Source organism: Triturus cristatus, chromosome 7 (assembly GCF_964204655.1).
Source record: "Triturus cristatus chromosome 7, aTriCri1.1, whole genome shotgun sequence".
NCBI lineage: Eukaryota > Metazoa > Chordata > Amphibia > Caudata > Salamandridae > Triturus > Triturus cristatus.
Genome location: NC_140590.1, coordinates 164,443,033 through 164,462,368, shown reverse-complemented (window position 1 = coordinate 164,462,368; position 19,336 = coordinate 164,443,033). Strand labels below are relative to the sequence as shown.

At 46.8% G+C, this 19,336-nt stretch overlaps 1 protein-coding gene across 2 annotated transcripts in view; it reads left to right on the top strand.

Moving 5' to 3' along the window:
• Positions 1 to 423: 423 nt before the first annotated feature.
• The window catches only part of APLP1 (amyloid beta precursor like protein 1), a 290,055-nt gene continuing 271,142 nt past the window's right edge, over positions 424 to 19,336 (top strand). Inside the window, exon 1 of one of the 2 annotated variants that reach the window (XM_085615941.1) lies at positions 424 to 653. In XM_085615941.1, coding sequence (XP_085472067.1) covers positions 576 to 653 — 78 coding nt within the window. In that variant the 5' untranslated portion in view covers positions 424 to 575. The remainder of the gene's footprint in view (positions 654 to 19,336) is intronic. The other variant, XM_085615940.1, reaches the window with a different exon arrangement.

Genomic DNA, 19,336 nt, shown 5'->3' with positions numbered 1-19,336 from the left:
CCCCAGGCCGGGGCATGTCACTCAGGGTGACCCCTGCAGACCTGCCGGTGCTTTTCCCGAGTCTGTACATTAGATGGGCAGACGCCCACCTCCTGCACCCCCACCCTCATTTTACCACCTTTTCCAGTACTGCCAACCCACCCCAGCCCTTTAATCTATCCTGCTCTCTTGCAGACACTCCCATCCCCTCTCCTCCTGCAAACATCTGCCCCGTAGACCCCACCCACCTCCATTCCTCGCGCCCCGGAGACCAGCAGCCCCCATTAGCCTCCCCCAAGCAGACACCCTACTCCCGGGTGACCCTCGTGGACACCCTCCCCACGCCCGCCAGCGCCCCTCGGCTGCCTGCAGGGGGGGCTGCCTCGGCCTGCATCCCTGCCTGGGAGGGCCTTCCTTTGCAAGCTCCTCTGTGCTGAGGAGGAGGAGGGGGGAGCGAGGCGCTCTTTATCAGCAGCACTGAACAGAACGAACCAGACACTGCAGACAGGCGGCTCGGCGCACAGAGGCCCGGCTCCCCCACCCCGGCGCTAGAACCCCCTGCTCTAGAACCCAGGCCCAGAACCCCCACAGGCAGTATGGCGGGGCCTGCGACCACCCTTCTCCTCCTCTTCTTCGTTTACGGCGTGTGCTGGGGACTGCCGGCCCCCGGGCAGGTAAGAACCCCCCCTCGCCTCATTACGTAAACCGGGCTGGTATGTTTCAGAAGCGGATGGGGTGATTTTGGGCTTGTGTTTTTTAATGTTTACATCCATATTTGAGTATAAAAATCCTGGTGAAGGAGCCCCCCGGCATTTATAGTTCACCCCTTCATCCGAAACAGTGATAGCCCTAGAAATGGCATCCGTAAGGCAGGCTGCAAGCGAGAGGCGGGTCCCACGCCCCCCAAGAAAACCCTACATTCCGAGCAGCCCTGTGTGCCGCAGCCCGTGTACCGAGGACGGTTTACCTGAGGGCGAGGGTGGGAGGTATGTCTGTCCTGTTTTACAGAAGAAGCATCAGTCGGGATCACGAACGTGATCCTCGAGGATGATCTGCCCCCCCCGGGATACCGTGGAAAACACGCCCTGAGAGGGTGGGTGTGAGGCAACATGGGGTCACCTCATAACTGTGGATGCCTCTTCTCTCGGTGTGGTGGGGCTGCACCCGCCTACCGAACCTTACCTCATACCATGCAGTATAGGTTGGTTCGTGGGAGGGGAGTCCCCCACTGCACCCCCCCCCCGTATTTGGGGCACAGTGCGCCTAGCAGCCTGCGCGGTCTCTCCTGGCCGCTGGCCGTGTAGGGGTGGGTGGGGTCGAGGTGAGCGCTGTTCTGTGCGCACGTCCTTTCCCTGTGGGGATGCGGGGCCCTGCCCCGGTGCGTGTGAGCCCCGCTTGTCTTCACAGGCCCCCGCTGTTTCTGAGATTCCCCCCCAATCCCTTTGGAGGTCAGGATGGTAGGGTCTGAAGGCCGCCTCTGGGATGGGGGTGTTTAAAGGTGGCGCCTGTGGAGAGGCTGAACAGTTCGGGTCCTCTCCCGGTGACTGTCAGATTTGAGGGAGGGGGTGCTGGGTGGTAATGAGGCGGGTAGTAACGGGCCTGCCCCTGCGGCCCCTCGCAGGGCTAGTGTCCTCTGAGCTGGGAGAGAGGAGGCCTCTCCCCCTTGCACTGAGCTCCTAGTGCCCTGGTGCATTGCATCTCCCCCGGGCACTGTCGGGCATCCAGAGCCCCCACCTATAACGGTGTGCGCCAGGAGCTGCTCGGTCAGGCCTAGGGGGTGGGTGCAGAGGGCCTTGGCGGAGCTCATGTTGGTCAGCGGGAGGGTGGGTCGCCTCTGACGACCCTTTCAGGGCTAGTTTTATTCATAACACCTCAGCTCTGCAGCTTCCTTAATATATGCTCGCCCCCCCTCTTTTGTGCTTTCCCCATCCGCCCTCCACACCATCTTTATCCCACCTCCCCTTCTTCTCCGCGCCGAATGAATGAATGTTGACACTCCTATATAGCGCCCAACGGATTTATCCCATCGCCTCTTGGCGCTCGCCTCCTCCCCACTAGCCCCCTCTTCCTCGCTCCCCACCCCTTCTGATTCTCCTCTATTCATTCCACCTTCTGTTCCATAATCTCCCCGCACTCTACCCTCCCGCCTCAGCAGCCCCCCGCGTCGTGTCTCGTGCTCTCCCTGCCTCCTCCTTTCGCCCCCGCCCGTCGCCCCCGTGCGCCTCCGTAGGCCGGTGATAAATGTGTTCTCCGCGCGGCCTCTGCAGTGTATGTGGGAGTCCTGCATTATTTATGGACGTGTTGAAGGCACCGATGGCGTGTGTATCCGTACACCCTTCTAGTGAGAAAAGGCGTTCCTCATCAAAACAGGGGCGTGGCTACCACTGCGCAGCAGGTGCAGTGGCACCGGGGCCCACGGAACCCTGAGAATCGCTGTATTTTACTGCCACACCTGCAGTCAATTGGGCCATCTCCCTTATTTGCCCCGACGCCCAAGGCATGAAAGTTCCACTACCGAATGTTTCTTTAGGTCCGCCCCTGGGTGTTTATCCTCTCACCCATGCAGGCCAGTAGTTCACAGTTACACAGCCAGAGGGGCTGGCCTGCTCACACAATTCAGAGAAAATTGGGAACAGGAAACACATTTACTTGAAAAGCCAACCAGGACGCGTGGAATCAAGTCCAGTTGTGATGTCACGTAAACCTGTTGTTATGTAGCACTTCATTACGAATTGTTAAAGGGACTGGCCTCTTACAGGACAGTGCTGGGTCTGGGGTGATATTTGTGCAAGGGCTGCTCTGTGCGGGATATATGCTTCTCTGTTCAGTCATCCACGACGCAGGTGCGTCGTGAGAACATGCTGTGTGATCTTGTTGGCCACATTATCAGGTACTTGTGATCTTGCACTGTTTGTTATCTACTGGCCTGACGTCACGATTCGATGCACCGAGACTGCGGTTCCTCACTTCTGGTGGTCCAAAAGCTGCTTCCGGTGGAGTGTCACGTGGGCTCTCGTGTTACAGTGTGTCAGAGGTTCGAAGCCCCACCACCGTCCAAGGGCATTCGCGCAGTTATTAAACCCCCGCCCCTTCCCCCATCTTTAATCCAATGTTGCTGCGCTCTCTTTTCAGCCCTCCTTTCAGCACCGGTGACATCATCATTAGAGTGTAACAACAGATGGCCTCATATTGTGAAGTGTGTTAGTGATCTGACCTTGTGGTCTGATGTCATAGTTGGATGGAGTGAGGACAGTGTGTGCCGTGTTTAATGCTGTGATGTTAGTGTGGGTGTTATGGAGATCTGTAGCCCTGGGGGCGGGGCAGTGAGCGTTTCCACTAAATTCTGTTACCACAGGACAGTTTCTGTGAAGTTGTCACTTGAGCTCTGACTTTACAAGGCAGTTTGCACCAGAATACTCCGTTAACACTGGCTCTGACGTCACAAGGCAGCTTACGCGAGGATACTCAGTCAACACTGGCGTCAAGGGGCAGTTTCAGTCTTGATATTCAGAGAGCTCTGATGCCGCATTGCAGTTTTAGCAGCGAGGCCACAGGGTCGTGTTTACTGGCACCCAGAGTGCGCTCTGACCTCATAGGGCTCACTTAGTAAGGCTTTCTTGTGATTTTAGGCCGCAGTTTCAGTGAGGCTATCCAGTGAGCTCTGGTCTCTGTGCCATTTCGTGTCACAGTGCTCTCAGTGAGGCTATCCAGTGAGATCTGATCGCTGTGCCCTTTTGTGTCACATTGCTCCCAGTGAGGATATCCAGTGAGCACTGGTCACTGTACCATTTCGTGTCACAGTGCTCCCAGTGATGGTTTCCAGTGAGTTCTAGTCATTTTACTATTTTATATCACAGCGCTGTCAGTGAGGCTTCATAGTGAGCTCTGGTCACTGTCCCAGCTCAGTCTTTTTTCAGTGAGGCTATCCAGTGAGCTTTGGTCACTGTGGCATCACAGTTTTCTTTCAGAGAGGGTATCCAGTTATCTCTGGTCACTATGCCATTTCATGTCACACTGCTCTCAGTGAGGGTTTTCAGTGAGTTCTGGTCACTTTACAATTTCATGTCCCAGCGCTCTAAGCAAGGCTATCCAGTGAGCTCTGGTCACTGTCCCATCTCAGTCTTCTTTCAGTGATGCTATCCAGTGAGCTCTGGTCACTGTCCCATCTCACTCTTCTTTCAGTGAGGCTATCCAGTGAGATCTGGTCACTGTCTCATCCCAGACTTCGCTCAGTGAGGCAATCGAGTGAGGTCTGATCACTGTCCCATCCCAGTCTTCTTTCAGTGAGGCTATCCAGTGAGCTCTGGTCACTGTCCCACCTCAGTCTTCTTTCAGTGAGGCTATCCAGTGAGCTCTGGTCACTGTGCTATTTCATGTCACAGTACTCTGTGAGGCTATCCAGTGAGTTCAGGTCACTGTCCCAGCTCAGTCTTCTTAATAATGAACAAAACTTTTGTTATGAATTTTTACATTTCTTTTGAAAAACATTTTTGGCCCCAAAATACCAGAGTAAGTGACAATTGTTTCTGGAGGAAGAGTTAATTACTTGGAGAATAAAAGATGCCTCAGGTCCATAGTGAGGATATCCGATGTACGAGTTCATTTTGATGGTCAAACCAAGAAAACTAAACTGGTTACATGGTAAATAAAAACGCCACTGCGTGCACTCTTGTATGGCCAGTGGCATACAGAGTTTAAAGAGGTAGTGATCGTGGGTCAGGTGCTGGCAAACGCATTGTAGTGGTCACACTCCTGTTTACTGTGGCCTACTATCAGAATATAGTGGGCACAATTGGTGTACACAAAAATATCTCAGCCTAAACATTAAATACCAAAATATCTGGAAGAGTGAGTGAGTGAGTGTGTGTGTACACATCATAAATGGGTTTAACACGTTCAACTATACTATATATAGATGTATTTGGATTTAAGGATATTCAATGTATACTTTCCTTCACAATATTTTGGTGCTGTTTCTATAGATATATATTTGTAGATTGGTATTTTGGCAACAGTGCTTTCCCAGGTTCGTGAAGCCATCCCTCAACTCCACCGATTCTACCCCCCCCCCCGTCTGAACCCCTCTCGCCTATCCAAGCTGCTTTGAAAAGTAGAGACCTTGGAGACGAGACACTTTGTGGACCGTCTTCAGGGCCATGGATCTTTTCAAGCCTGTTCCACTGGGGTTTCGCTGACTGGTGGCGGCTTGCATTCAAGGCGTCTGTGCTCTTTTTCGTGTTGACCTGTTGGCTGCTTTCAATATTTCCTCAAACTACTGACCATGGGTCCATTTTGCAGTTAATTGTCTCGCATCGTTGTTCTCTCGTGTGTGTGTAGTGAAGGCCCTGGGACCAGTCGTCTTCGAGCTGGTTGAGGGTTTCTGTGAATGCCCACAAGGCTCACCCTGGTGCCCATCCTTTTTGATATGTATAGTTGCCCATTCTCAGCCTTGATCGCCACCGTAGGCGGATGACACACGTTTTCAGTAGGGCGGATTGTGACCAAGAGTCAACATCTGGATTTCTTTGAACACATCAGGCTGCCATTGATTTGTGATGGAATCACCAACTGATACTAGCCTAGATCCGCTCTATAGTCCCCTGACCTTTGATCCATCTTTCTCCTCGTTACATGTCGTTCCATGGCTTCTTATTGATAAATGTCTCTTGCTTATCCCAGAGGTCACCGTGGTTTCCAAAGCCTCTTCATTTTACCTCACGCTTCCCCAGTTATGCACAGCAAGGCACATGATTATTCAAAAAGCAGCTGATTCCATGCCACGTGATGAGATACTATAGGTAGACCTCCAAAACAGAGTCTTCGACTACCGAGATGTAAACTTTTTAGAAGCAGGTCCTTGCGCTCACAAGAATCAACACTTGGAAATCCCTGCCTTTCCTCTTCGTCTCATGGTAGACCTCAGGAAGTTTAGGGAAAGTCTCAAGACTTGGGTATTGCGATTACACTGTCACCAGACTCAACCCTCATGGACTTCACTCACTCGTTTTATGGCTCCTCGCCTGCAAATTGCTGTACAGAAGCTGATAGATACCATGAACCCTCTACAAGTCCAAATATATCACAACAGGGTTCTTCTCCACCAGTCATCTTCTGAAAGATCTATCTATCTATCTATCTATCTATCTATCTTGTCCTCGGGTACTTACATCACATTCAAAACTCTATCTATTCTGATGAAAATATCTGGGAACACATTCAACTGGTATTGGCCCTTCTTTTACTGGTTGCCTTCAAATTGGGTGCCACGCAGAGGGTTGTCTGTATTGTGCAAAGAACCTTTATATTTTGGCCCTTGCTTCATTGCAAGAAGTCTCCATCCTAGGTGCTTTTGTAAACCTTCAGGTCCTCCACCAAGAAGCTTTTGCATCCTGTGTTTTTAGGATTACTGCACGGCTTTGGAACTCTTCTAGTTTATTGTAGTGGTATTTATTGAGTGTTTTTTCACCTCAAATGAGTCTCTGAGCCCATGAGTAACTGTTTACTCCATGTCTTGCTCATGGTTGGAAGAGTGTTGATTGAGGTGGGGCTGTTATGGGTTGCATGTCCTCATGTGGTCGGTGAGGTTTGGAGGAGTGCTCCTATACGTTCACGGCCAATGGCTCAACCCTTTATTGCACGAGCGAAACAGTCTGACCTAGGAGTGCAGGCTGCAAATCCATGTGAAGCTGCTCTTAAAGTATTTTTTGTAACTTGATTCCATTGAAATTGCTTTAGGAAACCTTTTATGGATTCGAGGTGATTGCTTATTTTTATTTTTTTTGAGTATGCTCCAGACCTGGCATGTCAAGACAGAAAAAGAGCTCCCGCCCAATCGTTTATTTAAAGAGGGGGTTTGAGCAAGAACAAAGCTATTTTTGACAAGAGAGTCCTAGTTTAAACCTCAGAAAAATATCTCCTGGTCCGCAGATCTCCCAAAGGGTGCTACAGGGAGCTTTAAGTGAGACTGCAGGAGTGGCGTGGTCCATCGACGCAGTTCGAGAAATTGTCTAACTGGGGTGCTCTGGATTTGTTGCAGTTTGCTGATTGGGTGTCTCCGGAGCCTAATGTAAAGCCCTTTGGCATAGCTGAGGCATGACAGCACAAGAGCTCTTGAAGCCTGGGTCCTGGGAGGGAATGCCAGGTGAGGGAAGACCCGTAGACACCATCATACATCAAAGCGGCCGTACCTGACAATTACCTGGGATCCGAGCCGGTCCTTGACAACACGATCATTCCCTAAGCAGTAACGAGAAGCCTTCTTCACACCTCATTCCTGGATCTCATGATCCAGGGTAGCACGTGAGGCGTAGACATCTTTTCACAGTAACTAACTCTGCCGCAGAATGGGAGTAGAGTGAGGAGACATCATTTTAGCCTCTTATCGATGGCATCACAGTCGAGTTCTCGTGAAGATTGGACCGTGTTAGGCTGCAACTTGTTAGAGCCACCTCATGAGTCAAGCTGGTAAGGTAAAAGTACTGAGGTACCCTGTGAGCTGGGGGGTAGGTACATCCCTTAGGAAGCCCTAAGGGATAGTAAAAGGGCGTGTAAATAACTGGAAAGAGAGTGACGTAGACATTATAATCCCACTGATAAATCTATTAACAAATTAGTGCTGAAAGATCATTATAGCAAAGTACGCGAGGGAAAGAAACTTTTTCTGGCAACAAAAATTGATCTGGCGGGCAACAAAAGTAAAGCACTTTTTAACATTGTAAAAAGCTTCTCTTCCCCTATGTCAATTAGTACTCCATTCGCTCCTATTAGCGACTGGACCAGCTGCATGGCTTGCTTTTTCTACGAAAAAATAAAAAACATTCAGGACTCCTTTGTAGCTCAGTCAATAGACCCGGAGGGTGCCGGTGGACCCCCTGTTGATGTCTGTCCCAGCACTGATGCCTCCTTTTCGGCGTTCCCTGTGATCACTTTGGAGCATTCTCTAGCACTTATGAAAGCTCTGAAACCCGGCTCGCCATCTGACCCATGTCCAGCTAAAGTGCTGTTCTCAATAGCAGAAGTGATCAGCCCTGTAGTGAACCCGATCTTGATCACCGCCTAGTGGGATGGGCTTATGCCACTAACATGGAAACATGCTAAGATTCTCCCGCTGCTTAAAAAACCTACAGATCCCGAGGCCGCCAGTAACTATAGGCCCATATCACTTCTGCCTTTTTTCTCCAAGGTTTTGGAGAAGTATGTCAATGAAGTTACAACGGATTATGTGGAGACTAATCATTTGTTGCACTGTAGCCAGTCGGGTTTCAGAGCTAATTATAGCACCGAAACAGCCCTGCTAGAAGTTGCGTAGACAATCAAAGCTGCGCTGGATAGAGGAGGTAATGCGGTCTTGGTATACCTCTCCGCGGCTTTCGATACCATGCCCCACAATAGACTACTGCAAAGACTTAGGGAGAGCGGTATTGGTGGCACGGTGTTGCGATGGTTCACGTCTTTCCTTGCTATCCGCTCACAAACGATTTGGTCTCCTCCGTTTGCCGCTGTAATTCCACCCATGAATGTTGGGGTCCCACAGGGCTCAATATTGAGCCCAACGTTATTTAATTTGTATATGGCCCCCTCGCCCTTCTCGCTGAGAAATATGGAGCTAAAATAGTGTCATATGCTGATGACACTGAGCTGTTGTTTACGTGCGAGAAGGGTGTTGAGTTCAACGGCAACTTAATCAATACTTGCCTCTCTGAAGTCTTTTGTTGGTTGAGACACAACCAACTAAAGTGTAACTCTGAGAAGTCAGAGATCATTTTCTTTGGTCCATGTCAATCTGAAGCTTGGCATTCTTGGTGGCCTCACGACATGCCCCCCCTCCCTCGTCCTCTGTCACCATTGTGAAAAATGTAGGGGTCAAATTGGATGCGGCCCTCTCGATGAAGGCCCAAGTTCAAGCAGTGGCTGGAGTTTGTTTTGGGATGCTGAGAATGCTGCGGAACTTTCTCCCCCTGCTCTCAGTCCCCTACAGGAAAACAGTGGTCCAGGCCCTGGTGGTGTCCAGACTGGACTATGTTAATTCCCTGTATCTGGGCCTCCCTGAGTATCTTCTGGGCCGATAACAAGTGATTCAGAATATGGCAGCGAGGGCCATTTTTCTCTCGGGGCCTAGGACTCGTACTACCCAGCTTCTGTCCTCGCTTCACTGGCTTCCGGTGCGGAAAATAATACGTTTTAAAGCCTTGGTCCTGGTTTTTAAAGCATTTCACAAGATTGGAAATCCCTACCTTAGGGAAAGATTTCGACCTTGTATCCCACAGCGCACCCTGAGATCTTCCTCTCAGCTTCTGATCTCAGTCCCGAAGGTCTTGCTCTCCCGGGTAGGGGGTAGATCTTTCCAGGCAGTGGCTTCCCGGCTATGGAACAGTCTGCCCTTCTCTCTTAGACAGATTCCGGACCTACTTACCTTTAGGAGGAGTTTAAAAACATGGCTCTTCCAGCTGTGAGCTTCGGTGTAGTGGAATGCTTTGTCTGATGTTATAGGGTCCCTGTTTTCTCAGTGCCGGGACACTCCGGGGAGTCGCTGTGCGCTCTATAAATATTAGATAATATACCATACCATGGAGCAAAAGGCTAGCTTGTGTCACTGGGGATAGAAACGGTGTAAACACGTGAGCTGTAGGGCACACTGTTTCCTAGTGAGCGGGGAAGATAGTTCGGCTAATGGGTATTTTGCAGTGAGCTGTGACTTCATCGATGATTTACAGTGAGGTTTAATATTTGTGGTCCATAATTTCGCGGATTGGTGCAGAGACTTTACCTGGTGGTCTTCTGTGTCGGTGAGGATGATGTTCCAAAACGGCCTATTCCATCGAGCACAATCGCATATCTTCTAACCAGGGTCTGTGCCTGGACCAGGCAGAGGCTGATGTTGTTCATGGTCTTGTCCGGACGCAGCACCAGCCTGAGGTGGGACACGCTCTGCACCACAGCCCGGCCTGCTGGGCCACATGATCTGGACTGACCCTGTACTGCTGCGATGCATTGATTGGACATGGCCAGTGCCATTAGAGTACATGGCCAAGACCCAGCCTATCCTCAATGATGGGCATGGCCTGGACCTGTCCTAGCCCTGACATAGGACACGTCCTGGACAAAGCTGCTTGTAGCGAGGTGCGCAGCCTGGCCTCATGCTGCTTGATTACGTGGCCTGGACATCACCAACTGGTGCTGCGGTACATGGCTCAACCCCGGGACACCCCTGATGTGGGATGTGGCCATGACCCTCTAAGATGTCTGCATTGTCTCTTCTCTTAAAGATCAGTCCTGCTTCATGCCACACCCTTCTGCAGAGGCGCATTACTCGCATCCGCTGTGTTATTACATATTACAGTTGTGCAATAGTCAGATGCTTCGTACCTACTCATTACCTTTGGGTGAGGTAGTATGAAACCATGGGCAGTAACAGTAATCCTGCTGTTGTGGTTAGTTGGGTCGTTCGGCTTGTGTGCGGTGCTACGCTTTGAATCCCGCCCCTACTACACCCCTTCTCTGGATACTTGTCCAGACCTCCCAGCATGGCCTGGACTGCCCTGGTGAGGGATTGTTCTTTCACTGCTCTGACTAGGCATCCTCTCTCTTCTTCCTGTTTTGCCTCCCAGCCACCTTCCGGGGTCCTGCTCCACAATGTTCCTTGATCAGTGCTTTAGGGGGTGCTTGGAGTGTTTTGTCCACCCCAGTAGTGATGTTTGTTATTTGTATTCACAAGACAAACCTGTTGCTCCAGTCCCTACCGCCAGCATCCAGGCCCTCTTCCTTGGTGTGTTTCCTGGGGGTGGAGGCCTGTTGTCTGTAGACCCTGGTTGCATTGCACCTGCAGTGCTCTGCAGTTCAGCCACAGCCTCTGAAATGCCTATGCCATATGCCCTTAAATTGAACTGGCTGATCCTGGAAGTCCCTGTATCACCTAGAACCTGTGCAGCATCTTTTTGGTACCCTATGAAGGGCACCCCCCAGCTGAAAGAGGATCTCTAGGCAGGAATCACTGATGCTCGGTCAGGGGAGATGAGCATAAGGAGATTATTATCAGATGCAGGGATTTGAAAATGACATACTTGATTGAGATAAATGTCTTCTTTTATGTTCTTGAGGCTTTTTTTCTGTCTGTAATATTCACTAAACTTCGATAGTGCAGACTGGGGGGGTCAGGTCTACCCCTCAAGCAAGATGGCTGATTAGTTTCAAGCTCGACACTCCATAACTATTGAATTGTTCATTTATTTTTCTTGGTTCTCCCTAGGGTGACCACCTCACTTCACGCCATTACATTCACTGTCTCCCATCCTGGCCCTTTTACCTACCAATCATTGAGTGCAGTCGTGTAAATGCATGGACGCAAAATAAGCCTACGACACCCAGAATGCATTAGGCAACCACACAAAAAATCCAGGACTGAAAATAGTGTCTGCAATGACCAGAAAGGAGGTGGTCACCCACGCGACTCGCACTAGAGCAAGGTTGCTTCAAAGTGCTTGTTCGAGAGGGAAAGGAGTTAAAACAACATCCTTTCTAAAAAAAAATGCCCAGTAGACTTTGAGTGCGAATTGCTTATGCCTGTTTAAAGAGGAAGGTCTTCAAAGCTTTTTTTTCCTAAAATTGCTGATTTGAGGTGAAGCGGCTGCGGGAGGGAGTTTCAAAAGATAGTGCCTTGTGAGTTCAGGGATCTTCTACAAAGTATGTGTTGATTGATGTGAGGGGCAACAGACTCTTGTTTGAGGGTGACCTTGGGCATCTGGTTTGTGGGAACTGCACCAACTTTGAGAGGCAAGTGGCAGCACAGCTGGTCAATCCCTTGTGTAGAAGGCAGTGTGTTGAACTCTACCCTTTGCTTTGTAGTATTTCAGTGCTGGTGTGAGGTTTGTGTCTTTTTAGACATAGTATGAGTCGTTCATGAACAAGTACTCGCCTAGATTCTGTAGAAGACGTAAGGGACTGGCATCACCTATTCATCTGAGATCTTTCAAGTCGGTAAGAAATAGTGCTGGGATGATAACTTACAAAACTGTTCCCTTCTCCTGAACTTGACATCAAAGGTTAGGTAATTTAAGAAAAATTAGGATCACCCACAACAATCTACACCTAGCTGTGAGGTAAAGAGAAGTGGACCGAGTAACACATGGAAGAACTACAATCCACTAGAGGTGAACACCAGAAATGAGGCTCATGTAGCCGCTCCTGAGCATGAGTGATGGGTAACTTAAGCATCTCGGCTTAAGAGTGGAGCTGCATGTATACAGAAAAGGTGTTGCATGTATACAATACAGATCTTACAATTCGGGAGACACCAGCAGGGCCAGGACTCCTGGAAGTGTGAAGACTACCAGAAGAACAGCCTTCATGAAAAAGGCTCAAAAAGAGTTTGGCGGAGAAGAGAGTGTGTGAACAAACAAATTACGTCCATCTGCCCAACAGAACCAATGGACATCTTGGGGTCAGGAAAAGCTTTACTGACATTATTTATTGGTGGAAGGAAAGACTAATGAAAGATACGGCAACAGGAGGGGAGACAATGGAGAAAACAGAACGAATCCGACAGAGATAACTAATACGGACAACTACACTGATGCAAACAAGAGCAACTGGAAAACGCATGATGTAAATTATTGGAATATTAAGACATGCCAGAGTAAAATGAAAGTAAATGAAGGGTAAGCAAAGCAAAGAGAGAAAATGACATGTCTTATAGTGGCCATATTTAAGTCAGGCAGCCTGACCAACTGTCAACAGAGAGCATATATTTCTGACGGTGACATTTTTTTTTAAACATCATTGTCAAGGGTTTATAACCAGGTAGGAAGTTAACAACAAGCATTGGCATAGCCAATAGGTCTCGCCTTTGGGACCTTATAAGTGTTTAGTTATCCAGCACAATTTCCTTGGTGCAAAAACATCAACTGTTGCATGGCTAAACACTTATAAGGTCCCAAAGGCGAGACCTATTGGCTATGCCAATGCTTGTTTATTACAAGTCTTCGAGACATTACTGAGAAAGTACAGTCTAAGTAGACAACACAGGCTGTATCTTCCTTCACTCTTCCTGTGTACATACCCAGCCATTCGATATACGCTGCAAAGGCTCGACCTAAGAAAGTGGCGGGACTGCGATTGAAAGCGGAGGGAGTTGTTGGAACCAGAATACAATCAGATTCCTCACAGAGTAGCAGCAGCACACGGGAAACAAGCACACGAGTTCAATAGCTACGCACTAACAGCAAAAAGAATGGCCAAACTCTCGAAGTGACTTCAAAGAAACAGTGTCCGTATTTCTAGTAAAAATTCCAACAAACGACCAGATAAATGGCGAACTTTCCAGAACCCCATGCTCTGAGTAGAATGTGTTCATGTAAATACTGGGCAGTGCTCGTTTGCACTGAAACCTCTAAAACACATTGATCCACTTTTTTCTGCGCACAGTCATTGACTTTATTTGTGGCTTTAAAATGGCTGCGGCAGAAAACATGCATAGTGACAAACTAAATACAGAATTTAAAGGCATCTTTATTGTTTACACTTTCGCATCTTGTGTCACGAAGTTTGGAAAACACCAGACTGCTGGAATGTGTGTACCTTCTGAGACCAGGGTTGGGAAGGGACTGCAGGGGTGTCTAAAACAAGTGAGAATTGTGGGAGAGACTGTAGGAGTGAGTATAACTTCTTACAGCAGGGTGGGGGACGAGTGAATGAAGTAATATATGTGACTTGTCCACAGCGGTGGTAGGTTGAAACTGCAGGAATGCGTGTAACTCAGAGCAGTAAGTGTGTGTGCAAGAGTATGAGATGGTCTTGAAAAGTGCAGAGTGGTAGAGAGTGCAGGAATATGCATGATCGTAGCAGTGTGGTGGGGTGAGACTACAGGAGTGTGTGAAACTTGACAGAACTTGTTTATCTGGATACCAGTGAGATGTGGATTGCATTTTTGTGTGTTTGGTTCGTGCGTCTATGCATGTGTCTGGTTGTATGTTTGAGAGTGAGAGAAAGAAAGGGAGTTTTCTGAACGTTTAGGAGAGGGTCTGCAGGGGTGTGTGGATTTGGACAGCAGTAAGGGAGATATACTCCACTCTACACCCTTCCGAAGTAGATAACACGAGTTCTACTGCCATGGTTAATATCAATATACCTTTTATTGAAAAGCCAATTCTGTGTTTTGCTGTTTTTTTGTCTAAATATTATAATATTATGTAAAATGCCCCCCCTAACAGTGTGCCGACTCGTGCAGTCTCGGATGTATAAATAAGGGACACTGACTCTCTAAATATGCGGGACATACACAGTGAAAATTGATGAAATTAGTGAAAGGTGGAGTTGACTTCCAAAGTTAACATAAGGCTGATTACAGAGATTAATAAACAACCGGAGTGGGTGGGGGGGGTGGGGGAGGCATGCAGCAAGGCCAGCGTCTAGCTGATGAGAACTCGGCATTTCTTCCCGCTACTTGTCTGCTTAGGTACAGTACATGTTGAACCGAACTGCAAAAATTAGGAGTTACTATCGCTCCATTCAGTAGTACTCCTTTTATCAACCATAACAGAACCTGCTGCTTCAACATAAAAGGTTGCAATACATAAACCTTTGCAGCTTGCATCAGAGGGAAAGTTGTAAACACAGTTCTCTACAATGCATACTTCAGAATGTTGTTTGTGGCAAAACATGGAGTAACCTGAAGTTAGTGTATCTTCACTTTTTTACCTAACGATAAATTAAACAAATGTGCACACACGCTGATTCAGAGGGAAGAGGGTGATTTGGGGCACTGGACAAGAAACGAGATAAGGACATGATTTACAGCAGTCAGCGGAGTGCGTTTGTTTGCAACAAGCCTCAATGCACCAGATGTTTTGGTAAACAGTGACAGTGACCTGGCTAACCTGGGAATGTTCCAGCTTCAAGTGAACTTTTTCATGGCAGGTTATGAAACAACCGAGCGAAGTCAAGATGTGCAAGTTACATTTAAAGTCCCCCAGATGGGTGTTTGGAAAGCCCCCTTGGACTGTGTGGTCCTTGTGATCTCTGTGTATTTAGCGGTTAGAGAACAAAGAACAAAAACTGAAATGGCACTGCAAGTATAAAGGTACCAAAATGTTTGTGGCCTAAATATTAGGCCCCGCTATAAAAAAGTAAAAACAAGTCAAATGAAGCAGTCGAGGAGGGAGGGGGAGAAGGGAGGGGATAGTGAGAGCAGAGAGAGAGGGGTGGAGCATTGTAAGGCTTAATGAGCCATTACAAAAGCCAGATGGCAGCTTTGCATGCACGCTCGCGCGTGCGTAACCGAAAGCTGGTGGCCTGGAAAAGCCTTTGGTCGCACTTCAAAAAGCCACTGACTAAATGTCTCGAAGAGCAGCGCATGCGCTGTCTCAGTGAGACCTAAAAAGGTTACTATTTGAGACTGAACTATATCAGAGGCAAACTGGAAGGGGAGTAGGCCCTGGTTCTTCAAAAAGACAGAACACATGCCTACGGAACACTGGGATAAAAGTAGCAAAAGCTTTGGTTGATTGCATGCACCAGGACTGTTTGAGAGCAAATGACCAACAAGATAACAGATGTGCACAAAGTCGAAATTAGAAAGCTGGTCTCCTCGGTCAAAAATACTAGGAAGAGACACGGATTCTGATGTTCAAAGGATCACTGCAGTGCTGGAAGAAGCCTGACACGTTGGTCTGAACCGAACAAAAGAGCAGGGACAGACCTACACTGTGCACGCCAGGTGAAGCTAAGTAATGAAATTAGATATTGATAAAGAAATCACAATGGGATTGAACAGGCAGAATACGCAAATTAAAGTATTGATTTAATAAAGTGACAGAAGCAGAAACCGCCAAAAGCTTCTAATAACATATTTGAATGTAGATTGGCAATGTAACGTTTTTCGAACTCCAGAACAATATGGAAACAATTAATTAAATATGGCTACCACATGCATGCAGATGAAATCCAACCCCTCTATTTAAAGACCCTGGGAACGGAGAAGACCCGCAGCAGATGGCCTACTTTTTGAGACCTAGATAAGCAAATGCGAAAGATGGACTCAGAGGATATATATATATATATATATATATATATATATATATATATTCCACGTAACCTTTTTCCGATGGATTCAGCTGGGATACGAATCCGAAAACAGGAACGGACGCCTCCTCTTTAGTGCAAATTATTTTATTTTTTATTTATGCGCTATGCCGCCATGATGCGTTTTGGTCCACGAGGACCTTGATCACATGACGCGCTGACAACACTCCCCCATTTTTAAAGTGCTAGTGCAATCCATAAACATAGATAACAGACTTTCATGCCGGGAATCGATTAGCAGCTGATTTGGTTAATGCAAATAGAAACATAAACCAATGTGCAAAGAGCAAGTTGTGGAAACTATGCGCTAATAAATAATTGAAATAATTTAAAAACTCATAACATGAGAGACCCTTGATATTTACAAATTAATTATACAAAGTACTAGCAATGATCGCACATGCAATGTTGACACGTAAATGTGTTTAAAACTTGTTATAGGGTATTAAGCTATATACAAAACATAGAGATCTTATTTCCCATTCAGTATATGTCATAGCTTATCTTTGAATCCCTGATGTTTTAACAAGTAGGTGTCTTTGCTTATAGACTACACCTGCACTCCTGTCTGTCTAAATACAGTATGTATGTGATACTCAACATTACAAGTCGCTCTCTTCGCATCCTATGGATTCCTGTATTAATACAATTTATCCAATACATTGCTATATCAACTCTTGCAAAATATACCTGATGTTATGCCCATAATGAACCTGCTGATTCCTCTGAAAAAATAATCAGTTATCTACATTGTAAAAAACCAAGTGCAAACCCTCATATGTTCCAATACTGATCCTACTTGAGAATCAGTGGGTCAAGTCAAAATAACTTGTGTTAATAAAGTTTATCTTTAAAAGTTTTTTTTTTTTAAATTGTGAACTAAGACAATTTTTTGTTACTATTTCTTATGTTTTTCTATTTTTATGATTTTAACGATGTATTTATTAAGATAAAAGGGAAAGTGATTTTGAGTAGGGGATGTGCGGAATCATCTCTGTTATATACAGCTTAAAATGCTAAGTCCAAGATGTCAGAAATGTCTACATCGAATTATTAACTTTGACTATTTGATATGTCAAGTTGATATCTTCTAATCTAGCCACGTGTATAGATCTTCTGTTGTGTTCAATCCCTGTGGACTTTTACTATCGAGTTCCAAAATGTATTTGGTCTCGAGTTTACGTAATAGAGCCTCTCTATCTCCGCCTCTTCGTAGTGGTGGAATAATATCTATGGCGAAGTATTTTATTTGAGATGCATCATTGTCATGCATCTCATTGAAATGCCGAGCCACTGGATAATTTATATCTTTGTTTGATATGGCTCGCAAATGTTGGAGGATCCGCTTGTGGACTTGCAGCTTAGTGCTTCCCACATACTGCAGTCCACAGGGGCACTCCAAGATGTAGATGGCATAATCCGATTTACAGGTGATTGACTTGCTAATTTTGGTGGGTTTGGTATCAAAGGCCGTTTGGAACGTAGTTTTACTGATTCCGTGCTTACATGCTTTACATGAGGAGCATTTAATGAAACCCTTCCTTTCTGAGAGCCACCCACGATTCTTCGTCAGTTCTGGGCTACTGCTGACTAGAAAATCACTTGACGAAGGGGCCTTTCTATATGTAATCGTTGGTCGTGAGGAAAGGACTGGGCCCAGTATGGGATCACTACTTAGCATGTGCCAATTGTTAGTGATAATTTTACTCAAACTGTCCTTTTGTTTGTTAAATGTAAGGATTAATCTGGGGCTGCTCATGTCAGTTGCTGTTTCCTTCTTTAGGTCGTGAATCCTAGTTTTACGTGAGGGTCTGAATGAAAGCTCCTCTCTAGACAGAATTCTAGTTTTGTTGATGGCACTATATATATATATATATATATATATAGATATGCCACAAATTAAGGAAGGCAATGATGAGTAAGAAGTTGTGAGATGGGAAACCAGCACCAAGAAGGTACGATATCACTTGCAGCTTGCTAGCATCGGGCAATGTGCCTATCACAAACAATCAAGTCATTTAATCATCCTTCAAAAAGCTGGTACTCGCAGCATCGCCTACCGCCTTGACAAGGAGACAAATGCCTGAAAGACAGACATAACTTCAAAGAATGGATGTGTAACTAATGTTCAAAAAAGGAACCCCCGCAAACCTAGAGAAGCAAAAGAACATTGAAAAACTAACAGGAACCAGACGTGATACGTGAAGGTTACCACTGAAGGGTGACAAAGGAGGAAACGTACAAACCAAGCGAAGGGAAGCGGGAATGGAGCCATGACCTTGCACCGCGCCCCTAGAACTGCAGTTTGGCAGTACACATGGTAGTGGAGCTTCTTAAAGTATTCCGAGTTAGACAATATGATTGACAGCTCAAACAACTAAACTGTCAAAGGCATAAAGTTAATATGACAACAGTGGAAATGCATGGATTTTGCAATGAGCGGAAATACTGAGCATATTAAAAAAAGGACAAAGAACTAAAAAGAGACAATTTGGATGTAGGAAAATAGATTTTAAGTTCCTTTTCAGATATGAATCTATTTAATTAGCTAGGGTTTCATTGCTTGCAGCTAAGGTAGCCCCTGGGCGCTATTTTTTTTAGGTGCAGGTGATGCAGATCCGAAACCATAATCTCATAACAATGTTAATGGTAAATGACAACAGTGCAGTTGATGCAGTAAGGTGGTGGGGCAGGTGTTGGGCATCTCACCAGCCCAGACCAGGTGCAGGTGGTGGCAGCACAAAGGGTTAAACATATGTTTGAATAGGTGAGTGTTTAGCAAGGTCTTGATATAGCTTCCATTTAGGAATCCTGTTTAGTCAGAAAGATATGGCAAATTGAGCAATGTCCAAAATAATTCACATACTATATACATTAAGGATGAGTAAATTGTGGCAAGTCGGAAAAGATAAGAATGGTTTAGCGGATATACAAGTATATTGTTGAAATACTCCTGAGGCGGAAAGCCGGGAGAACTCTGGCCGATTATTTTTAAAACTGTGATTTTACTCTGTGTTTTTAAAAGTACTTTTGCACTTACTTGAGCTCCTCTGACCTAGTTGCAGCTAGTTGCAGTTGGGATAGCACTAGCTCAGCTGATTCGAGCGTTGTTGGAGGTGGAGAATCGCGCTGCGGCCTTCGCGCGCTTGACCCCCCAGACACGCCCATTTTCGAGGCCACGCCCATTCCGGGGCGACGCCCACTTCCCTCGACCTTTTATAATCGCAGCGTAACTCTAACGCGCCAACATTTGAAATACTCCTGAGGCGGAAAGCCGGGAGAA